General features: G+C 45.1%; 1 protein-coding gene across 3 annotated transcripts in view; it reads left to right on the top strand.

Annotated features, from left to right (window-relative positions):
* LOC112266044 (RNA-binding motif, single-stranded-interacting protein 3) overlaps positions 1-22,494 on the top strand; it is a 273,548-nt gene extending 251,054 nt beyond the window's left edge. For 2 of the 3 annotated variants that reach the window (XM_042295742.1, XM_042295744.1), the window contains 4 exons: positions 4,621-4,731; positions 13,904-13,993; positions 15,694-15,815; positions 16,258-22,494. In XM_042295742.1, coding sequence (XP_042151676.1) covers positions 4,621-4,731; positions 13,904-13,993; positions 15,694-15,815; positions 16,258-16,261 — 327 coding nt within the window. In that variant the 3' untranslated portion in view covers positions 16,262-22,494. Of the gene's footprint in view, positions 1-4,620; positions 4,732-13,903; positions 13,994-15,693; positions 15,820-16,257 lie in introns of those variants that run through there. The other variant, XM_042295743.1, reaches the window with a different exon arrangement.
* Positions 22,495-23,503: the final 1,009 nt, after the last annotated feature.

Here is a 23,503-nt window from a genome sequence, read left to right as displayed (position 1 = left end):
AAGATAGATTTAGGGTTGTATAAACTTTGATTTTTTTTACAAGGACATATACATGCTAATACCCTCCACAACATAACCTTCACTCCAAATCAAAACTCCTAACCGACATCCTGATTTTGGACAAAATGACCTGGAAGGATTCTTACTGTTCAGTCTGAAGCTACCTCGAAAGCCTAGAATGAAAAGAGCATTACAATAATCTCTAGATATTTAACTTCATAAAGAACCCGGCTGCAACATTAATTAGCACTGAAGAGAGAAGTGAGCGGTGTTGAAGCCCCTGAGCCCAACAATGGCAGCAGAGTTCCTCTCCCACCGAAATGCAGAGCCCTCTTTGGGCCCCCTGCTCCTCCCTCTGTGCAGAGGTCACCACAGTACAGTACCCCTTAGATGTGAAAGTGACAAGGCACGGAAAGAGTACAAAGAGAAGCTCCTCATGGACAATCCAAAGAACACTTTTTGTTGACTGCTACAAAAATGCCACAAAGGTAAACAACCTAATCTTCCACACAGACCTTCCCTGGGTATGGCACACGGCTATAAGAGCACTCTACCCCTCTTTTAAGAGAGAGGGTACAGGCAGAGGGTGGAAAATCAGGATAGTGTCAAACGAGGACCCTGAGACTGAGACACCTTCTGTCAACCTGTACAACAACGGAACAGTGGTGGAGGAGGGCAACTTCATACATTTCCAAAAGGACTTCCACAGAATCAAAGAGAGAGCACGGCAGGAGAAGCTTTCTCTTGGTGACGACTCCCCCACCCCGAGTGAGTCTGATCACACCTCCTCAAACTGTCCTGAAGACGAGGATAGTCACCCTCCCACCACATACCCAGGTCCAACAACTGCTCTGCTCCTGCATCATTGAGAGGGATACATTCACAGAGCTGGAGAGAGACATGGTGGAGCTCAGAGAGCTAGTCCACACACTCCAGACAGCACAGACACACAAAACAGACCAGCACAACCCCCCCTGTCTGAGAGACCTGGCTGCACCCCGGTCTTGGGGGAGAGAACTTAAGGAGGGGAGAGAGGAACACACAGTTTCTTTCAGAGCGTTCACAGTCAGCCCACTGACACCCGTATCAGATCACAGCAAAATCACAATCTACTTGAACGAAGTAATACTCAGTCAAAACCAAAGGAACTGCATACCATTAATACATGCTATAGATGGAAGGAAAGTAGTGTAGAAACCTACCAAAAAACAATTAGGCAACAACTAATTCAATCCCTTCTAGACAACTTCCTGGACAAAACGTTTCACTGTAATAGGTGTAGACTTGGCAGAAAACCTGAACAGTATATTTGACCTCTCAGCTTCCCTATCAAATCTAAAAAATGTGAAGCAGACAACTTAAGAAAAGTAACAACAATGCAAAAGATGATTTGATGAAGAATGCAAAAACCTAAGAAAGAAACCTATCCAACCAAAAACATAGAGACACAGAAAACCTGAGCCTGCGCCTTCACTATGGTGAATCACTAAAACAATAGAGAAATACACAAGGGAAAAGGAAGGAACAGCGCGTCAGAAATCAGAAACCCAAAAGGGCCAGTGGTGTTGATGGTATCCTAAATTAAATGATATAAAATATACAGACCACAAATTACAATTGCCTGAACTTAAACTTTTTAACAGTATCCTCAGCCCTGGCATCTTCCCCAATATTTGGAATCTAGGACTGATCACCCCAATCCACAAAAGTGGAGACTAACTACTGTGGGATATTGTGTGAACAGCAACCTTGGGAAAATCCTCTGCATTATCATTAACAGCAGACTTGTACATTTCCTCAGTGAAAACAATGTACTGAGCAAATGTCAAATTTTTACCAAATTACAGTACGACAGACCACGTATTCACCCTGCACACCCTAATTGACAAACAGATGAACCAAAACAAAGCCAAAGTCCTCTCATTCTTTGTTGATTTCAAAAAAGCTTTTGACTCAATTTGGCATGAGGGTCTGCTATACACATTGATGGAAAGCATTATAAAATGTACACAAACAACAAGTGTGCAGTTAAAATTGGCAAAAAACAAACACATTTCTTTCCACATGGCCGTGGGGTAAGATAGGGACGCAGCTTGAGCCCCACCCTCTTCAACATATATATCAATGAATTGGCCCAGGCACTAGAACAGTCTGCAGCATCCGGCCTCACCCTACTAGAATCTGAAGTCAAATGTCTACTGTTTGCTGATGATCTGGTGCTTCTGTCCCCAACCAAGCAGGGCCTACAGCAGCACCTAGATCTTTTGCACAGATTCTGTTAGGCCTGGGCCCTGACAGTACATCTCCGTAAGACAAAAATAATGGTGTTCCAAAACAGGTCCAGTTGCCAGAACCACAAATACAAATTACATCTCGATACTGTTGCCCTCAAGCACACAAAAAACTATACATACCTTTGCCTAAACATCAGAGCCACAGGTAATTTCCAGAAAGCTGTGAACAATCTGAGAGACAAGGCAAGAAGGGCTTTCTATGCCATCAAGAGGAACATAGAATTCACCATACCGATTAGGATCTGGCTAAGAATACTGCAATCAGTTATGGAACTCATTGCCCATTATGGTTGGGGGGTCACCAACCAAGAATTCACAAAATGGGACAAACACCAAATTGAGACTCTGCATGCAGAATTCTGCAAAAAATATCCTTTGTGTAGAATGTAAAACACCAAATAATACATGCAGAGCAGATATAGGCTAATTATCCAAATCCAGAAAATATTTAAATTCTACAGCCGATTCCCAAACCTTCAATAACAAAGCCATTACCTACAGTGAGATAAATCTGGAGAAGAGTCCCCTAAGCAAGCTGGTGAGCATAGACGTGCCATTGAGAGAGGCTGCCGTAGGCTGATCTGGCTCTCAAGAGAAGACAGGCTATGTCCAGACTGCCCACAAGATGAGGTGGAAACTGAGCTGCACTTCCAAACCTCCTGCCAAATGTAGGACCATATTAGAGACACATATTTCCCTCAGATTACACAGGCCCACAAAGAATTTGAACAAATCCAATTTTGATAAACTATCTACCTAGTGAAATACCCCAGTGTGACATCACAGCAGGACGATTTGTGACCTGTTGCCACAAGAAAAGGTCAACTAGTGAAGAACAAACACCATTGTAAATACAACCCATATTTATTTATATATTTACCCTATTTGCACATTGTTACAACGCGGTGTATAGACATAATATGAATTTTGAAATGTCTCTATTCCTTTGGAACTTTTGTAAGTGTAATGTTTACTGTTCATTTTTTGTTTATCATTTTTTGTTTATTTCACTTTTTTTATTATCTATTTCACTTGCTTCGGGCAATGTAAACATTTGTTTCCCCTGCCAATAAAGCCCTTTTGAATTGAGATGTATTGAATTGAGAGGGGAGAAACAGAGAGAAAGCTGTATGCCACACAGCACCAGTGTTCTGAACGTCGGGGAGGAGACAGCCTGAGCGATTCTGACAGGCCGTGTCTGCTCAGTTGGCTCTCCAATCGGCCCACACGGTCACCAGCAGGGTGTACACACACACGCAGCACACACACACAGGAAGACAGACACACTAGACAAATGAACGAGGGCAAGCGAGTGAAGGGGAAAGAGTCGGAGCCTAGCCGAGGAACAAGGCTTCGTTTCTGAACCCCTTACTCCAGAGGTTTGGCTGGTAGAGAAAAATGAGAAGTGACTCGTTTCGTGACAAAGCGATGAAAGAGCAGCAATGAATTCATCACATTCCCTCTGGTTCCATCCAGAGCGCTTTATGAAAAATAATCCTCGACCACTACTGATCCGCCCATTAGGGTTACACGCATCGCAGTAGCATGCGAGGGGAAGAGATGTGTGTTGACTCCAGACAATCAATGAAACATCCTCATATGTCGGTGTATTGACTCTCTGATGCTCTGCTGCTCCAATGCTCAACAACCCACCGATGCATAGAATGCTACTTTATTCTTCGCCCACCCATTGGCACCAATGAATTAACATGACCTCTATTCTCTCTCCTCTCCACTTTCTCCTCTCCCCTCTCTCCTCTCACTCCTCTCTCCTATCCCCTCTCTCCTCTCCCCTCTCTCCTCTCACTCCTCTCTCCTCTCCCCTTTCTCCTCTCCCCTCACTCCTCTCTCCTCTCACTCCTCTCTCCTATCCCCTCTCCCTCCTCTCTCCTATCCCCTCTCTCCTCTCCCCTTTCTCCTCTCCCCTCACTCCTCTCTCCTCTCCCCTCACTCCTCTCTCCTCTCCCCTCACTCCTCTCTCCTATCCCCTCTCTCCTCACTCCTATCCCCTCTCTCCTCACTCCTCTCCCCTCACTCCTCTCCCCTCTCTCCTCTCCCCTTTCCCTCTCCTCCCCCCTCTCTCCTCTCTCCTCTCCCCTCTCCCCACACTCCTCTCTCCTTTCTCCTCTCCCCTCTCCCCTCACTCCTCTCTCCTCTCCCCTCTCTCCTCTCTCCTCTCCTCTCCCCTTTCTCCTCTCCCCTCCCCTTTCTCCTCTCCCCTCTCTCATCTCCCTCCTCTCCCCTCTCTCCTCTCTCCTATCACCTCTCTCCTCACTCCTCTCCTCTCTCTCCTCTCCTCTCTCCTCTCTCCTCTCCCCTCCCTCAGGGTGCAGTGATCACCCCAGCCATGGACCACACCATGTCCATGCAGCCTGCCAACATGATGGGCCCGCTCTCCCAGCAGATGAACCATCTGTCCCTGGGCACTACAGGAAGTGTGAGTACTGTACCACCCATGGACCCCTCCATACTGGATCTACTGGAGCCTAATCATAAGCCTCTGAGAATGTGCCGTTATACACCCCATATATCCTACTCACATCATGTGCTATCACTCTGAGACTGCAGCTACTGTATCTGTAGTACCATGCCTCCTGTATCTGATATATACGGTATGGTTTCTGCCTAAGAATCTTAGACAGGTGTGCATACATTTTTCATATGGGAGGCCCCAGCGGCTATCCAACCCACGACCTTTGGTTTCGGGAAGAGTCATGCTCTTAGTAGAGTTTACCTCTACTAAGGTAAAATCATATTTCTATTGAGACACAGGAAAAAGTCTCCGCACACTTCCAGGTAGAGGAAGCACATCATAGCACATCTCCACGAACAATAGTGGGAAAGCTCAGCCACAATGAAGTAAATGTGCATCTGACTGAAAGTGTGCGGAGACTTTTTCCTGTGTCCCCAGTTTTGCATTTTGCCTCCAACACCTTAACTAATCAGCTCTGGGTGTACGGTAGATTCTGCCTCCAACACCTTAACTAATCAGCTCTGGGTGTACGGTAGATTCTGCCTCCAACACCTTAACTAATCAGATCTGGGTGTACGGTAGATTCTGCCTCCAACACCTTAACTAATCAGATCTGGGTGTACGGTAGAATCTGCCTCCAACACCTTAACTAATCAGATCTGGGTGTACGGTAGATTCTGCCTCCAACACCTTAACTAATCAGCTCTGGGTGTACGGTAGATTCTGCCTCCAACACCTTAACTAATCAGATCTGGGTGTACGGTAGATTCTGCCTCCAACACCTTAACTAATCAGATCTGGGTGTGCGGTAGATTCTGCCTCCAACACCTTAACTAATCAGCTCTGGGTGTACGGTAGATTCTGCCTCCAACACCTTAACTAATCAGCTCTGGGTGTACGGTAGATTCTGCCTCCAACACCTTAACTAATCAGATCTGGGTGTACGGTAGAATCTGCCTCCAACACCTTAACTAATCAGCTCTGGGTGTACGGTAGATTCTGCCTCCAACACCTTAACTAATCAGATCTGGGTGTACGGTAGAATCTCCCTCCAACTGCCTCCAACACCTTAACTAATCAGCTCTGGGTGTACGGTAGAATCTGCCTCCAACACCTTAACTAATCAGATCTGGGTGTACGGTAGATTCTGCCTCCAACACCTTAACTAATCAGCTCTGGGTGTACGGTAGATTCTGCCTCCAACACCTTAACTAATCAGCTCTGGGTGTACGGTAGATTCTGCCTCCAACACCTTAACTAATCAGATCTGGGTGTACGGTAGAATCTGCCTCCAACACCTTAACTAATCAGCTCTGGGTGTACGGTAGAATCTGCCTCCAACACCTTAACTAATCAGATCTGGGTGTACGGTAGATTCTGCCTCCAACACCTTAACTAATCAGATCTGGGTGTACGGTAGAATCTGCCTCCAACACCTTAACTAATCAGCTCTGGGTGTACGGTAGAATCTGCCTCCAACACCTTAACTAATCAGCTCTGGGTGTACGGTAGAATCTGCCTCCAACACCTTAACTAATCAGCTCTGGGTGTACGGTAGATTCTGCCTAAAATCATATTTCTCTGAAAGCCTACATCTACTCAAGGAAAAAAAGTATATTTTACGGACTGTATCCGGAGCACAGCCATATCTTTTAATTGACTCCAGCCACATAGTATCACTGTCAAATCTGTACTGAACAGCATCAGTACCAGATATGGTTCACTGTCCGGGTCCTTGTCAAATAGTACAGGATTCTATGGTCAATACAGTATCTACAGCAGAGAATTACATTCCTTCTGCATATATCCCTCTCCACATCCACGATGGTAATACTATCACTGTGTGTGTGAAAAGCAAGATGTTTGAATAGCATATCTCCTTTATACAGTACCCTAAAGTTGAACACATTTCCTGGTGACTAGAACAACAGGCCTCTATGTGAAGACCAGGCGATATTATGACGCCTCTAACCCACTAAATCACACATCAACCATATCACTCAATCCAGATTCCTGCACCCCCCCAAAAAAAGGAACTCCCCTCGTGTCAGGATCAAGCCGATTTAGAGGTGTCGCACACTATCCAGTCTCCCATTTCCTGCTCTAACACTATGGCTCCAGAGGCAGTGGGGGCTTAGTTTGCTCCAGCACTGTGTCTTGGGTGGAATGTGGGATTGAAACAGTGCTGTATTGTACAGTTACCGCCGGCCCCATGTGTTTCCAGGTGAGCTGTCAGCGACTGCGACGCCATGTTGGCTCTTGGATGAAAGAATGTCTCTAATCTCTCCCAGCTGTGCTAACACGCAGGATTAGAGCGGTTTAATCTACGTTGATGGGTTTTGATGTGTGATGAAGGGGGAAAAAGTATAAAGTATTAATAAAAAAACTCCTTTCTGCCCTAGTACAGCCCTGAGGCGCTGTGCTGTATGTAGACTATATGTGCTCCATATTGCATGCAATGTCCTAATAATCTATGAGAAAGAAGCCATGTGTCCTCTTATTATGTGGTCTGGAGCCAGATGTGAAAGCCCCTTTATGGTTACTTCATAGGAGAAACCTGCGGAAATAGGTTTCAGTGGGATCTTGCGATCGCCTATATAACTAGGTATGTTTACGTTCTTTAAGATGGAGTGTTTACACATGGAACGCTGTTTTACGTCATGTCGTTCAGCCTGCTCTGTCTTACGAAAGGCTCAGTTTCAGCACCTGCCATTCGGCAGTGTCTGTCCTCAGAGTCAACAACTAAAATGGCCACCACACCTCAGAATACTTTTTGGCTGTTCCCGTTGTCCCTGTGGCTACATGGCTGGGTGTTTTTTTTCTTCTCTCTCCCAAAGGAAATAACGGAATGTTCCCGTTCTGCCCCAGCAACGGCGATCGTAGGCTTCCGAGAATACAGCCGTGTTTTTACGGTAAAGAATGTGTATAGGAATGTCGGCCCCCGTTTAAACGTGTGGTGAAGAAAGTTCCTCGTTGCGAAAACACAGAGCTGGTTTTGAAGGTCAACTCTGTTCTACTCTGCTGTCAAAATGTGTTGGTAACATCACTCACTTTGACAATGTCATTGTCTAAATCACTGTTCTTGTTTTTCAGTTGGCGCTCCTTGATAGTGTTTCACATGCATGACAAAGTTTGGGGTCACTTAGAAATGTCCTTGTTTTTGAAAGAAAAGCTAAAAAAATTGTCCATTAAAATAACATCAAATTCATCTGAAATACAGTGTAGACATTGTTAATGTTATAAATGACTATTGTAGCTGGAAACGGCTGATTTTTAATGGAATATCTGCAGTCGTGGCCAAAAGTTTTGAGAATGACACAAATATTAATTTTCACAAAGTTTGCTGCTTCAGTATCTTTAGATATTTTTGTCAGATGTTACTATTGAATACTGAAGTATAATTACAAGCATTTCATAGGTGTCAAAGGCATTTATTGACAATTACATGAAGTTGATGCAAAGAGTCAATATTTGCAGTATTGACCCTTCTTTTTCAAGACCTCTGCAATCCACCCTGGCATGCTGTCAATGAACTTCTGGGCCACATCCTGACTGATGGCAGCCCATTCTTTGTCAGAATTTGTGGTGTTTTGTTTGTCCACCCGCCTCTGAGAACTTGTGGTCAATCCTCAAATGGGATTAAGGTCTGGGGAGTTTCCTGGCCATGGACCCAACACATTGTGTTAGCTAATCCAAGTTTATAATTTTAAAAGGCCAATTGATCATTAGAAAACCCTTTTGCAATTATGTTAGCGCAGCTGAAAATTGTTGTCCTGCTTAAAGAAGCAATAAAACTGGCATTCTTTAGACTAGTTGTATATCTGGAGCATCAGCATTTGTGGGTTTAATTACATGCTTAAAATGGCCAGAAACAAATAACTTTCTTCTGAAACTCGTCAGTCTATTCTTGTTCTGAGAAATTAAGGCTATTCCATGCGAGAAATTGCCAAGAAACTTAAGATCTGATACAACGCTGTGTACTACTCCCTTCACAGGACAGTACAAACTAGCTCTAACCAGTATAGAAAGAGGAGTGGGAGGCCCGGTGCACAACTGAGCAAGAGGATAAGTACATTAGAGTGTTTAGTTTGAGAAACAGATGCCTCGCAAGTCCTCAACTGGCAGCCTCATACAATAGTACCCGCAAAACACCAGTCTCAACGTCAACAGTGAAGAGGTGACTCCGGGATGCTGGCCTTCTAGGCATAGTTCCTCTGTCCAGTGTCTGTGTTCGTTTGCCCATCTTAATCTTTTTTTCTTATTGGCCGGTCTGAGAGATGGCTTGTTCTTTACAACTCTGCCTATTAGCGCGTCACTTTGTCCCTTTATTCTCCCTGAGAGCAGCCATGTTCCTGCGGGCAATAGGATGTAACACTCCCACTCCTACAGGTTAACACTGGATCAGACTGGAAAAGCAGATAGGTTGCTGCTAGTACCAATCCTCCACACATCCTTTTCTTACTAGCACTGATTCTGCAGATAGCAGCTTACTTACCATGACTGAGATGTGGTTGTCTCATCTAGCTGTCTTAAGATGAATGCACTAAGTCGCTCTGAATAAATGTAAATGAGCATGGAGACGGATTCCCGTTCCAGTAATTCAGTAAGTCTATGTGGATAACAGTGATGGACCAAGACTACTCTGAGCCCTCATCCCTCATTTCCATGGATAGAGTGGACATGCTGGTATACAGTATGACTGGGTAGTAATGGATTGGGTTAGTAATGGTCTATTTTTCACCTGGTCTCGAAGGGCCTTACATGGTGTTCTGGGAATACCAGGTGAGGGCACAGCAAGACATTTCAATAGCATGCCTTCTTTAATCTTCAATGACATATCCATTTCTGATGGATTACCACATGCTTCTCTCTCTCTCTGCGTCCAAATGCCTGTCTATTGGATTAAGCCCAGGGTGATATGTGAAGTGAAATAGAATGGTCAACAGAGCAAGCAGGCTGGTTCCACCGGGCTAGTGATGCCCTGCAGAGGAAGAGGAACATCTTGTGACTATCTCTAAAGTGGAACTCATGAGGATCCATTCTGATGCTGTGCCACCAGTAGTTACCGACAGTGAGTTGGTGCCCAATACGTTCTGCAGACAGACAGATGGATAGAGAGGGAAGGAGTTGTCTTTCCTGCACCCTGCTGGTGCTCTTGGCTGTGTGGACAGTACAGAGAGAGGGACCTTAAGAAGTCCACTCACACCACCCTCATTAAGGACCCACACTGAGGCCGCCTCGCGCTCATCAAACACATGCCATCTGCTCGAGGCTTAGTGTGCGTGTGTGCACACATTCGTGTAACACGTGTGTACAATTTTCCCATATACACTGAGTATACAAATCATTAGGAACACCTGCTCTTTCCATGACATAGACTGACCAGGTGAAAGATATGATCCCTTATTGATGTCACCTGTTAAATCCTCTTCAATCAGTGTAGATGAAGGAGAAGAGACAGGTTAAAGAAGGATTTTTAAGCCTTGAGACATGGACTGTGTATGTGTGCCATTCAGAGGGTGGTTGAGCAAGACAAAAGATTGAAGTGCCTTTGAACGGGGTACGGTAGTAGATGCCAGGCGCACCGGTTTGTGTCAAGAACTGCAACGCTGTTGGGTTTTTCACGCTCAACAGTTTCCCGTGTGTATCAAGAATGGTTCACCACCCAAAGAACACCCAGCCAACTTGACACGACTGTGTGAAGCATTGGAGTCAACTCAACATTAGGAAGGTGTTGCTGGTGTATTTAAGGAGCTTCATTTGGCCGAAACAGGGTGTTGCCCTAAACATTGTCCAAAATGATCTATGATATCAGCCCGTCCCTGTCGACTTCCTGACACGTCAGTTCCCTGTCTGACTGTAAAGTCATGGTCATGTAAATGGGACAGAGAAGCTGAAGAAGTTCCTTATTAAGCCCCTTTTCAAGCCACGGAGAGATATAACATTTCAAAAGCCTGCCTCTCTTTTGACACACCGGTTTTGATATCACTAATTAAGTTCCACTCCCCTCCATTTGCTTTCATGCCGTCGACACAGGTGAGTTAGCAGAGTGAGCTAATGGATAACGGGGAAGGGACAAAAGGTTCTGAGGAATTGGTATGCAAACGGGCGCCGCTCGCCAGGGCAGAGAAGGTCACATTGTGAATTTGACAGCACTCTTCTAGCGGATTGTGGGCCGAAAGGGAAAGAGAACGAGAAGGAGGGCGATAGAGAAAGAGTGGGCGTGAGAGAGAGAGGGAGAGGGAGAACCAAAAGAGAGCGTTGCAAAGCCAGGAAGTCAGACACGCCACCTCACCCCATCCGAAGTGTGACATCTCCCTCCCCACCCATCCTCCCAGGGTGTTTGGTGGCCCTCCGCAGCAGGGAGAAGAAGGGGGGTAAGTTAATCACCCACGTCCATGGCCTTTAGCTCCTCTCATTAGTGCTGTGCGGCGGAGCCGTACCCGATCCATTAGCGCCAATGCCGGTAATGACACTCCACAAGCGTCGGGCGCCAGGCCAAGAGAATGGGCCACCGTCACACTTTTCATTACTGGGAAAGGAGGGAAAGGAGGGAGGAAGGAAGGATCGTCCTTCCTGTTCCTGCTAAAAAAAAAAGGAGCAGGAAGAGGAGAGGCAACCCAGCTGGGTTTTTATTGTCAGGCCTTATAGCTGAAAGCCTCTCTCTCACACAAACACACATACCCTGTATATTGTACACTGGTGGTGGGAGGGCATAGCCTGATCTACACATTATGTAGACATTCTACGCACAAGCATACATTTATTTAACTTGGCAAGTCAGTTAAGAAGAAATTCTTATTTACAATGACAGCCTACCAGGGAACAGTGTTAACTGTCCTACCCGGACGACACTGGTCCAATTGTGCACAGCCCTATGGGACTCCCAATCGCGGCCAGATGTGATACAGCCTGGATTCAAACCAGGGACTGTAGTGTCACCTCTTGCACTGAGATGCAGTGCCTTAGACCGCTGCGCCACTCGAGAGTAGCGTGTCTGTAAAATGGCTATTCTGCAGCTCTGTTAAAAGACCTGGTATGAAATATAGGCCATGGGTGCACACACACACACTTATGCACTCACCAAAACACACACACTTGCGGCGGACACACACAGCCACTGAAGCAGCTCAGGGTGATCTGAGTGCTCTGTTTTGCACTCCTCTGGTTTCCGCTCTCTCTCCCTCTTAGGAGGGGGCATCTGCCTCCCTGTGAAGTTCAGGACCAGCAGGGTGCCTCTGCTTCCTCCTCTCTGTTCCTCTATCACTGGCCTCCCATAGTCAGACAGCTATGTTAAAAACACACGTCTGCCTCACAACGCCCCCCCGAGGGCGGAAAGGGAATTACAAGAACAAAAATGTAAACGCAACATGCGACAATTTCAGATTCAGCTGATTTACAGTTCATATAAGGAAATCAGACAATTTAAATAAATTCATTTGGCCCTAATCTATGGATTTCACATGACTAGACAGCCATGCAGAATGAGTTTTCCCCAAAAATAGGGCTGTATTACAGACAGAAATACTCCTCAGTTTCATCAGCTGTCCGGGTGGCTGGTCTCAGACGATCCCGCAGCTGAAGAAGCAGGATGTGGAGGTCCTGGGCTGGCGTGGTTACACGTGGTCTGCGGTTGTGAGGTCGGTTGGACGTAATGCCAAATTCTCTAAAACAACGTTGGGGGCAGCTTATGGTAGAGATATGAACATTACGTTTTCTGGCAACAGTGCTGTCGGATATTGCCAATTGCATGCTCCCTCAAAACTTGAGTTTGTGGCATTGTGTTGTGTGACAAAACTGCACATTTTAGGGTTGCCTTGTATTGTCCCCAGTACAAGGTCCCCCTGTGTAATGATCATACTGTTTAATCAGCTTCTTTATATGCTGTACCTGTCAGGTGGATGGATTATCTTGGCAAATGAGAAATGCTCCCTAACATGGATGTAAACACATATTGAGAGAAGTAAGATTTGAATGCTTAAGGAACATTTCTGGGATCTTTTATTTCAGCTCATGAAACATGGGACCAACACTTTAGATTTTGCGTTTATAAAAAATATTCAGTGTGCGTGTATATATATATATACATACACACACTGAGTATACAAAACATTAGGAACACATTCCTAATATTGAGTTGCACCCCCTTTTGCCCTCAATTCATCAGGACATGGACTCTAAGAGGTGTGGAAAGCGTTCCACAGGGAGGCTGGCCCATGTTGACTCCAATGCTTCCCACAGTTGTGTCAAGTTCACATGTCATTTGGGTGGTGAACCATTCTTGATACACACGGGAAACTGTTGAGTGTGAATCCCAGCAGCGTTGCCGTTCTTGACACACTCAAACCGGTGCACCTGGCACCTACTACCATACCCGTTCAAAGGCACTTTAATCTTTTGTCTTGCCCAACCACCCTCTGAATGGCACACAATACATGTCTCAATTGTCTCAAGGCGTAAACATCCTTTAATCTGTCTCCTCCCCTTCATCTACACGGATTGAAGTGGATTTAACAGGTGACATCAATAAGGGATCATAGCTTTCACCTGAGTTCACCTGGTCAGTCTATGTCATGGAAAGGCGTTCCTAATGTTTTGTCCACTCAGTGTATACAGCAGATTAGTAACTGGTGTGTTTGACCTGCAGAGTGGATCCCATGTAAATTGAATATGTGGTGGGATGTTGTTTTAACCATAATGTTCAATCACTTGGGTCACAACAGTTTGAAAGATATTGTTTCTGTTTCCTGTGATCAGTTGATTGTTGTTGAAGTTAGAAAAGACAGGTTATTGATGTGTGTGTTCCAGTACATGACAGGTTATTGATGTGTGTGTTCCAGTACATGACAGGTTGTTGATGTGTGTGTTCCAGTACATGACAGGTTGTTGATGTGTGTGTTCCAGTACATGACAGGTTGTTGATGTGTGTGTTCCAGTACATGACAGGTTGTTGATGTGTGTGTTCCAGTACATGACAGGTTGTTGATGTGTGTGTTCCAGTACATGACAAGTTGTTGTTGATGTGTGTTTTCCAGTACATGACAGGTTATTGTTGATGTGTGTGTTCCCGTACATGACAGGTTGTTGATGTGTGTGTGTTCCAGTACATGACAGGTTGTTGATGTGTGTGTTCCAGTACATGACTGCTGCGGCTGCCGGGGCGTCTATGCAAGGGACCTACATTCCTCAGTACACGCCTGTGCCTCAGACAGCCGTCCCCGTTGAAGTAAGTCAGACACACACACACACCTTTGTTTTACTATCCTTGTGGGGACCAAACAATTTATGACCATTCAAAATCATATTCTCCCTAACCTTAAACGTAACCCTAACTCTTAAACCTTTAACCCTAAGCCTAAAATAGCCTTCTTCCTTGTGAGGACCAGTGAAATGTCTCCACTTTTTCCTTGTTTTACTATCCTTGTGAGGGTTTCTGGTACCCACAAGGATAGTAAAACCAAAAAACACACACACATGGATACACACTCATACACAGATGCATGCACACACTGGATGCACACACCCACAAACACTCCTAAGGATAGAAATGCATACACACTCTCTCACACACACAGATAGACATAGATACACACACGCACAAACACTCACATCCTCTCAATAAGAACGGCCAAGCACACGTGTTGCCACGGCTTGCTACTGTTGAGCGTGCCTAGTGTGCTGCTCAGAATAGGCGGGCACACGCTGAGAAATGATGAGTGTGGAAGGCTGTCTGGAGGGCTGATGGCGCCGGCCCATTCAGATGGAGCATCAGCCTGTATCAGATGACAGGTGCTGAATTGAGACACACTGCCGGCGGAGCTGTCCCTCTCCCGGATGGCCGTGTGCTCAACACACACATCCTTCAGCCCCAGGCCCCTGGTTAGCAAGCGGCTGCCCAGCTGACAACGCCCTGACACCACCATCCATCTGTACAGCTCCATAGAGGAGATGATAATCAGGAGATAGCCACCCTTCATAAAGTCACCGGCTGGAGAGAGAGGCTCGGAGACATAGCATTAGCCCATGGGTTCTCTTGTTGTCTCTCTCACCTATTCCGTTCTCAATGCCACACATGGTGGATGCCACCATCAGTGAGGTTCTATATATCAGTGCTGTTGAGATGAGCTGCAGACAAGGAGTGTCTCGGAGGACGATGTGTAAACATGGTGTTGAGATGAGCCGCAGACAAGGAGTGTCTCGGAGGACGATGTGTAAACATGGTGTTGAGATGAGCTGCAGACAAGGAGTGTCTCGGAGGACGATGTGTAAACATGGTGTTGAGATGAGCTGCAGACAAGGAGTGTCTCGGAGGACGATGTGTAAACATGGTGTTGAGATGAGCTGCAGACAAGGAGTGTCTCGGAGGACGAGTGTGTAAACATGGTGTTGAGATGAGCTGCAGACAAGGAGTGTCTCGGAGGACGATGTGTAAACATGGTGTTGAGATGAGCCGCAGACAAGGAGTGTCTCGGAGGACGATGTGTAAACATGGTGTTGAGATGAGCTGCAGACAAGGAGTGTCTCGGAGGACGATGTGTATACATGGTGTTGAGATGAGCTGCAGACAAGGAGTGTCTCGGAGGACGATGTGTAAACATGGTATTGAGAGCGTCCTTGACATCTTGTTAAGGTGATGGAGGAGATGAGACCACGATGGCTGACGTTCAGTGAGGTTAGGACGTTAAGCCTTACAGTAATGAAACCCTTACCCTCTCACATGTAGCCTTGTGACTGTAAAAGCAGAGTTTTTCTTTTTAAGGCTACTGTGGTATTAGGTTTAGATGTATTTAAACAGATTCGTACATAATTATGCAGAGACACACATAGAATGTGATGTCATACAATATATTACTAGATGGTTATATTGCGTTACATGGAGGATGATGTCACTTCCTGTTGTCTCACGCCCACTTCCTTTTCCTGTAGGGAGTGGTCACGGATGCCTCTCCTCAGTCAGTGGCCCCCTCGTCGCATGACGTGAGTGGGCAGCAGCATCAGATCCAGGTGGACGGGCCCAGCGACCATGTTGCTTACTCATACCAGTCCAAGTGAGTACTGCTGCCATCTTCTCACTGTACATATCAATAACACATTACGATGACTAAGACCTGTCATTGTCTATCGTTATGCCGTATCGTAGCTGACTATTTGCTGCTTTGTTCTTTGACATTGAGTTTTTTGGGCTTGTTGACTAATTAAAAGGGATAGTTTACCCAAATGATAAATTATATATATGTTTCCTTACTCTGTAAGCAGTCTATGGACAGGGTATGACGACAATCCGTGCTTTGGTTTTGTTCACCTGGACACTGTTTTCAAATGCTGTCATACCGTGTCCGTAGACTGTTAACACTACACGGTATGGAAACCAATATGTAATTTTGTAATTTGAGTGAACTATCCCTTTATTGTCATTTTTAGAGTCTGTGCATTATGATGATTACCTTGCCTTTGATTCTCTCTCGTTGTGGTTCTTCTCTTCCTCATTAGATAGCGACAGATGAGGAGAATATTCCTGTGACAGTGTTGCCTTGAGACAGAGGGGTTGGCTGTACTGAGAATGTGGAGAGAAGAGTGATTGCTTCCAGATTGCCCAGGCACCAAAAAAGAGACACTTTTTCATTTCCTACCTGGCCTAAGAGAGTTACAGAGAGAGAAGAGAGAGAGAGAAAGAGAGAAGGGAGGGTGGGTTGGGGGGATGAAGTCGCTGGGCACAGTGCAAAGAGTTGAAAATGTTTAGTCTGGCAACCTGCCTGGTGGGCTGGGCTTCAGCTTGACTTACTCAACTGAAAAAAATAAAAAATAAATAGGGAAATGTTCAATGCGCAGGTAGGTAGGTGATGAGTTTTATTTTGTAATTAGAAAAGGGGAAGTCAAAGTTTGAGATACACAGAGATTGTCTTCCTTAGATATTAAGCTATGATTTCTTTTCACTTTTTTTTTCTCTTGTTAAATTTGAGTTTTCTAGATATATTCGAAATAAGTGTTTTTCTTTCTTGAATCTTCATGGCCTTAATTTTAAGGGCGTCGGATGACTTTTTACAGAGAGTAAAGTCTGGCGTCTCGTTGAAAATAAAAAGCGATCTAAATCAGTCTCTTGGACCACTTTGATGGTACATGATACTGCAGGGGTTGAGCTAGAGACATTAAAACAAAGTCTATCACATAAGCTGTACAGATTTAATAGACAAGAGTTTCTTTTTCTTTTCTTCGTTAGAAGAAAACTTTGATAAATAATTATGTCAGAGGTTACTAAATCTAAGAGAAAAAAGTAAATGTCTGCTAAGGAAATGAGTGGGAAAAGATAAAAGCTTTGAGGAGATTTTTCACAATGAGGAGGGGGAAAAAGACACTGCATTGTAGAAAATGCAGTCGGTTGCAAATGCTGAACTTGTTTTTATTATCATAATTATTATTTTACATGGCAAGATTGCTGTTGATGACATTAGTGCTTTTATCTGCTACATTTGACCTTTTTTTATGAGCTTGATGGTGTTTTTAGCCCGCTTTGCTTGTCACACTATAAAAAAAAAAGAACAAAGAAAAGAAAGAAAAAAAAATCTAAAACAAACATAAAACGGTAGGAAAAAAAATGTGCGCAGTGATAAACTTCGTAGATTGAGTAGGAGCTTACGGTTTAAACCAATCAGTGCAAAAGCAATAGAAGAAATTGTTGACAATTTCTGTAGTCTTTCCTAGTTGTGGATCAAATGCAGCCCAAGGATGGCCATTTTTATACCAAAGATGAAGAGACACTCTGATCCAGAGTTTTGTTGTTTTTCAGTTAGATTTTGTTGTTGATGCTGTTGATGTTATTGTTGATATTGTTGTTGTTGCTGTTGTCATTGTTGTTTTTAATTTGACCTTGATGGCCGGACCAGTCCGTACTTTTCCTTTCATTACAATTACACGTTTTGGCTAAAGCTACCTTCCACGGTCACACTATCACACTGACGTCAAACAGTATTTGAACGTATGATGCAACTAGTGGCAGTTCGACCTAATGTCCCTCTCTGCCACTTAAATTGTCTTTCCGCCTCTCATCTGTCGTGTTCCACTCTTTCGCCAACTATGGGGGCATTCCACCAGTCAACAGTAAACACTATAGGAAATATTGGGTAATGTTGCAGCCCGCTCCTCGGTCATTAATGCTTCGCTTCTGGCTTTGTTGGCTCCCTGATCTCTGCCTCGACGCCGTCTCTTCATCTCATTGGATCAATGACAACTGAACAAAACGGATACATTTTCTCCCCTCCCCGGGAGTCTCATCAACGTTACCCTGCATTTTCTCCCCTCCCCGGGAGTCTCATCAACGTTACCCTGCATTTTCTCCCCTCCCCGGGAGTCTCATCAACGCTACCCTACATTTTCTCCCCTCCCTGGGAGTCTCATCAACATTACCCTGCATTTTCTCCCCTCCCCGGGAGTCTCATCAACGTTACCCTGCATTTTCTCCCCTCCCCGGGAGTCTCATCAACGCTACCCTGCATTTTCTCCCCTCCCTGGGAGTCTCATCAACATTACCCTGCATTTTCTCCCCTCCCCGGGAGTCTCATCAACGTTACCCTGCATTTTTTCCCCTCTCCAGTCATCCAGACAACACATAGCAAAACTCTCCGGCACGCTCTCGTTTGTCTGCATGGACGTCAAACATGTCCTGTTATCCCAGGCACGATGTACTTAGGAGGACAGGAACTTAATTCAAGACTAGCATTGACACGTTAACCTCTGGTGTGCTTCGGTGTTTAATATATCTCTGAACTCCAAACATACAAAACGAACACATGGAAGCATAGTAGTGTCATCTGCTTTAGCAAACATTATCTCTCTTGAAGATCCATATTTATGGGTTGGATAAACACTACTGTACTCAGACCTAAGGGGTTATTTTCCAGACAGAATAGTGCACTACAATAATGTTGACAGTAACCTTTCAGCCAAGCCTAAAAAGCCTGTCTTCTCCGCCTCTAGACTCAGTAGCCTGTAAACATCTCTGCCCCACTCCTTTCAGCCTTTCATCAAACCCCTATCCATTGTACACAGTACCCTGTGTCTGGAGCGCTGTGTGTCTCTATCCCCATTACAGTACCCTGTGTCTGGAGCGCTGTGTGTCTCTATCCCCATTACAGTACCCTGTGTCTGGAGCGCTGTGTGTCTCTATCCCCATTACAGTACCCTGTGTCTGGAGCGCTGTGTGTCTCTATCCCCATTACAGTACCCTGTGTCTGAGCGCTGTGTGTCTCTATCCCCATTACAGTACCCTGTGTCTGGAGCGCTGTGTGTCTCTATCCCCATTACAGTACCCTGTGTCTGGAGCGCTGTGTGTCTCTATCCCCATTACAGTACCCTGTGTCTGGAGCGCTGTGTGTCTCTATCCCCATTACAGTACCCTGTGTCTGAGCGCTGTGTGTCTCCATCCCCATTACAGTACCCTGTGTCTGGAGCGCTGTGTGTCTCTATCCCCATTACAGTACCCTGCGTCTGGAGCGCTGTGTGTCTCTATCCCCATTACAGTACCCTGTGTCTGGAGCGCTGTGTGTCTCCATCCTCATTACAGTACCCTGTGTCTGGAGCGCTGTGTGTCTCCATCCCCATTACAGTACCCTGTGTCTGGAGCGCTGTGTGTCTCCATCCTCATTACAGTACCCTGTGTCTGAAATGGGACCTTATTGCCTATATAGTGCACTACATTTGACCAGGCACTGCATCTCAGTGCAAAAGGCATCACTACAGTCCCTGGGTCGAATCCAGGCTACATCACATCCGGCCATGATTGGGAGTCCCATAGGGCGGCACACAATTGTCCCAGCGTCGTCCGGGGTAGGCCGTCATTGTAAGTAAGAATTTGTTCTTAACTGACTTACCTAGTTAAATAAAGGTTAAATCAAATTAAATAAATAGGGCTCTGGTCATAAAATCGGGCTCCATGTTAAGAATAGGGTTCCATTCCGGACAACACCTCTGGGTCCCTGCCTGCCTGCTCACTGTGGTGCTAGAGCCATAAAAAGGCACCACTAATCTGACCAGGCTTCACTCTCTCTCTTCTCTCACTCTTCCTCGGTGAGGTTTTCCCTCTTTATTGGATAGTGCAGGAGCTGAACCACAAAACCAATTTTAGTCACATTCTCAATGAGCCTTGACGGGGCCCAATTTGTCTCCCCTCAGGGCATTGGGATCCGCTCCAGTGTCCCCCAAAGCCTCTTTTTTAGAGAAAAAGAGGGATTTTTGGTGTTCTTTTTTTCCGTTAACAATTGCACGTTTTGAGATCCAGCAGTTCATGTGACTCAAAGGCAGGCTGTGCATTGCGTTCTGGGAAAGATGGCAGTGACATCATGGGTCAGCTATGACATCGCACACAGAAATGTCTGTAACAATGTAATTGTTCATCGAGTGCCTTTAACGAAGCTTCCAAATGATTCCAATATCTACAGGATAGAAAAAAAGCACATGGAAAAGCTATCTTATATAAGGGAACCGTACATTTTTGAAGGAGTTGTGCTAAACTAGTACAAATGTACAACCTACTCTAAGGTGCTACAGTGAAAGCTGTCTTGGGCATGTGCCTGCTTTGTGTCCGTTGGTCTGTGACGCACTGGCTATTGTCGATCAACATTCATTTACTACAGTGGCTCATCCCATTGGGTTGTGCTTTTCACAACCAATAGAAAACGGGCCCATCGTGAACTACGTGGTCTACATCGTGAGCTGCCATCATAGCCACCGTAACACAGGCAATGCAATCGGAGAAAATATAACCATTCGACAATCTGTTGTCCCGTAAAACATTCGACCCACATGTCTTCCATCCAATGACAAGTCAATGATCAAATCTACTGCACCAATCTACCAACACCAGAGCTACTCAGCTGCCCACTGTCCCCAAACACCTTTCTCTTTCCTCTTTTCACTCACCCTGTCACTTCCACTCATCTTCTGCTTTCACTTTCCGAGTACAGAAAACTTTGAGATCACAGGATATATGTGCAAAGTCACCCACTTTACAATTCCAACAGACAAACAAACCCAAAACGTCTGTGCCGTTTTCACACCAGTGACAACAACCTGTGTACATTTCTGCACGTCTCTCCGGGTAATGACATTGATTTTTGCCGCGTGGTTTTTTCGTGAGCAGGCGAGCTGCTACAGTAGGAGGTGTCCAGATCTTAAGCTAGACCCGTTGGTCGGGGTCGACGTTTGCTCCTCAACCTCCATGGTGTTCAAACTGTACCTGAAACGATGTGCTCTACATCACAGACCACTCTTACAGCTGCTACTTTAAGAGACAGACTAAAGAAGAAACCATTGATTAACCGTAGGAATCTGATCGCACTCACCTTTGATCACAAAGGTCAACGCGCTACACATGTTGTCACCGTCTAAGATTCAATAGCAATGACAATACAAGGAAAATTAGGTGACAAATAGAAATGACCAAAAAAAAGCACACAACAGAACTGTATACGCTCCAAATTGCTACCAGAGATTCAAGAAAGACGAAACATTGAAGTGAGGAGAGGTTTCCCTCAGTGCGGTAAGAGCGATATCGATGCGGTCATTATGTGGTTGAAATGGCAGTATCAAGACTGACTGAACTCCTCTCTTATTCTACGCTAGTTGTAACACAATGGCCGGGCAAGATGCCTGATAAACATGTACAGTGATTCTCACTGCGTTTTAGGGAGCTGCAGTTAAAGATCTAGCTCGCTAGCCTATGTGTCAGAACAAACCAGCCAGAGAGGGTCATTGGCTCTACTACATTCGCTGACACACACACATACTCACTATTGCCAGACATTTCTGAGTATTACACACACACACACACACACACACACAGTGTTTCAGTCAGTGTGTTAGTCTTCTCATTATCTCTTCATCAGAGTACGGTTATCACTCTGCTCTTCATTGCTTACCATCCTAGTCTCAGTTACTTAGGCTCTATGGGGCCAACTTCCACGTGAGTAAAATGTTCACGTTCTCTCCCATTGACATCAATGCATCACTAACCTAAGCATAGACTTTAGTGGAAGTTAGGATTCGCCCCGATGTCTTTGGTATGTCCAGAGCAGCCGTGTTCCGTTTCAGTCTACTGTATCTATCCAGGCTGGGCCACAGAGCTGCTTCAGTTCACTGCCTTTTTAACGCCGTCCAGTTCTCCAATCCGTCCCATGTTGTGTCTGTCTCACTGCCTCCGTCCAGATATCAAGCCAGTCGGTCATATCTAGCTACCATATTTCTATCAAGTCCTAGGAACATATTCACCACAATGGCATTCCAAGTTGATCAATGTCATACCCCATTGTCATAGGCTTCTTGTGATTTCCCACATTGTGACTAGACAGTGGTTTAGAGAAGACTGGCCCTGTGTCCAAAATGGACCCTATGTCTATATAGGGGATACTGTGTCCTATATTGGCACCCTATTCTCCATACAATGCACAACTGGACTGTATTATGACAGACGGTGCCTCAGAGTTGGGACTCCCACAGTGTGACAGGAGAGCTCCGGGCTCGATATAACTCAACACTCTTTCAGCTCTTACCACCACGTAATTCAGTGGGGAAATTGCTCAAAAAAAAAAAATGTGTCCCACGCTTTTTAATTGATGCTCCGGTTCACCTTTGACGGGAGGCATCGATTGGCCACACATCCCCAGGAGCTCAGCCAACTGGCTAACCTAACACACACCTTCCTCGGAATGAAATGGCTCCCAGAGACGTCAAACACTATTGAGTAACTATCATTTGAAATGGCCAACCAAATTTGCTGAAGAAACCTCCAGAACTTTCATTAAGTGTCAGGATTATTATACAATAAAAAAAAGAGGAATATTTATTAGGACAGCAAAGCGGTTCTTAGATATTTTTTTGTTAAGTTCTGTTCTTTGTTGTTTTTCTATTTTTGCTTTTCTTTGGGTCAGCGCAGAGGAGGATGTGGTCATGCCTTATGCACGCCACTCAGTGTGTGCGATCCTTGATAAATATCTGTACATCTGTGGATGTTAGGATTAAACTTCGGTTTTAATGAGTTGTTTTTTTCTCTGAAGCTTTCAATAAAAAAATGTGGAAAAAATATCACGAATGTGCCTCGTTATTTGACTCTAATGTCTCAATCTTTGTAACTTCAAAACAGGGTCTTTGTTACAGTAAAATATAAATGGTACTGCTTTTAGTGCTAGTGGTAGACACCATATTGTCAACTACTAACTCTACCCCATCTCCTGTAATAAAACCCCTTCCCATACCAATACATCTGCCTTTTTTCGTGCTAGTGGTAGACACCATATTGTCAACTACTAACTCTACCCCATCTCCTGTAATAAAAGCCCTCCCCTCCCATACCAATACAACTGCCTATTTTAGTGCCAGTGGTATACACCATATTGTCAACTACTAACTCTACCCCATCTCCTGTAATAAAAGCCCTCCCCTCCCATACCAATACAACTGCCTATTTTAGTGCCAGTGGTATACACCATATTGTCAACTACTAACTCCACCCCATCTCCTGTAATAAAACCCCTCGCCTCCCATACCAATACACCTGCCACTTTTAATGCTAGTGGTAGAAACCATATTGTCAACTACTAACTCTACCCCATCTCCTTTAATAAAATCCCTCTCCTCTCCTCCCATACCAATACACCTGCCTCTTTTAGTGCTAGTGGTAGACACCATATTGTCAACTACTAACTCTACCCAATCTCCTGTAATAAAACCTCTCCCATACCAATGCACC

This window comes from Oncorhynchus tshawytscha, linkage group LG13 (genome assembly GCF_018296145.1).
Source record: "Oncorhynchus tshawytscha isolate Ot180627B linkage group LG13, Otsh_v2.0, whole genome shotgun sequence".
NCBI lineage: Eukaryota > Metazoa > Chordata > Actinopteri > Salmoniformes > Salmonidae > Oncorhynchus > Oncorhynchus tshawytscha.
Note: the sequence above shows the minus strand (reverse complement) of the source record. Positions and strands in the feature narration are given on the sequence as shown.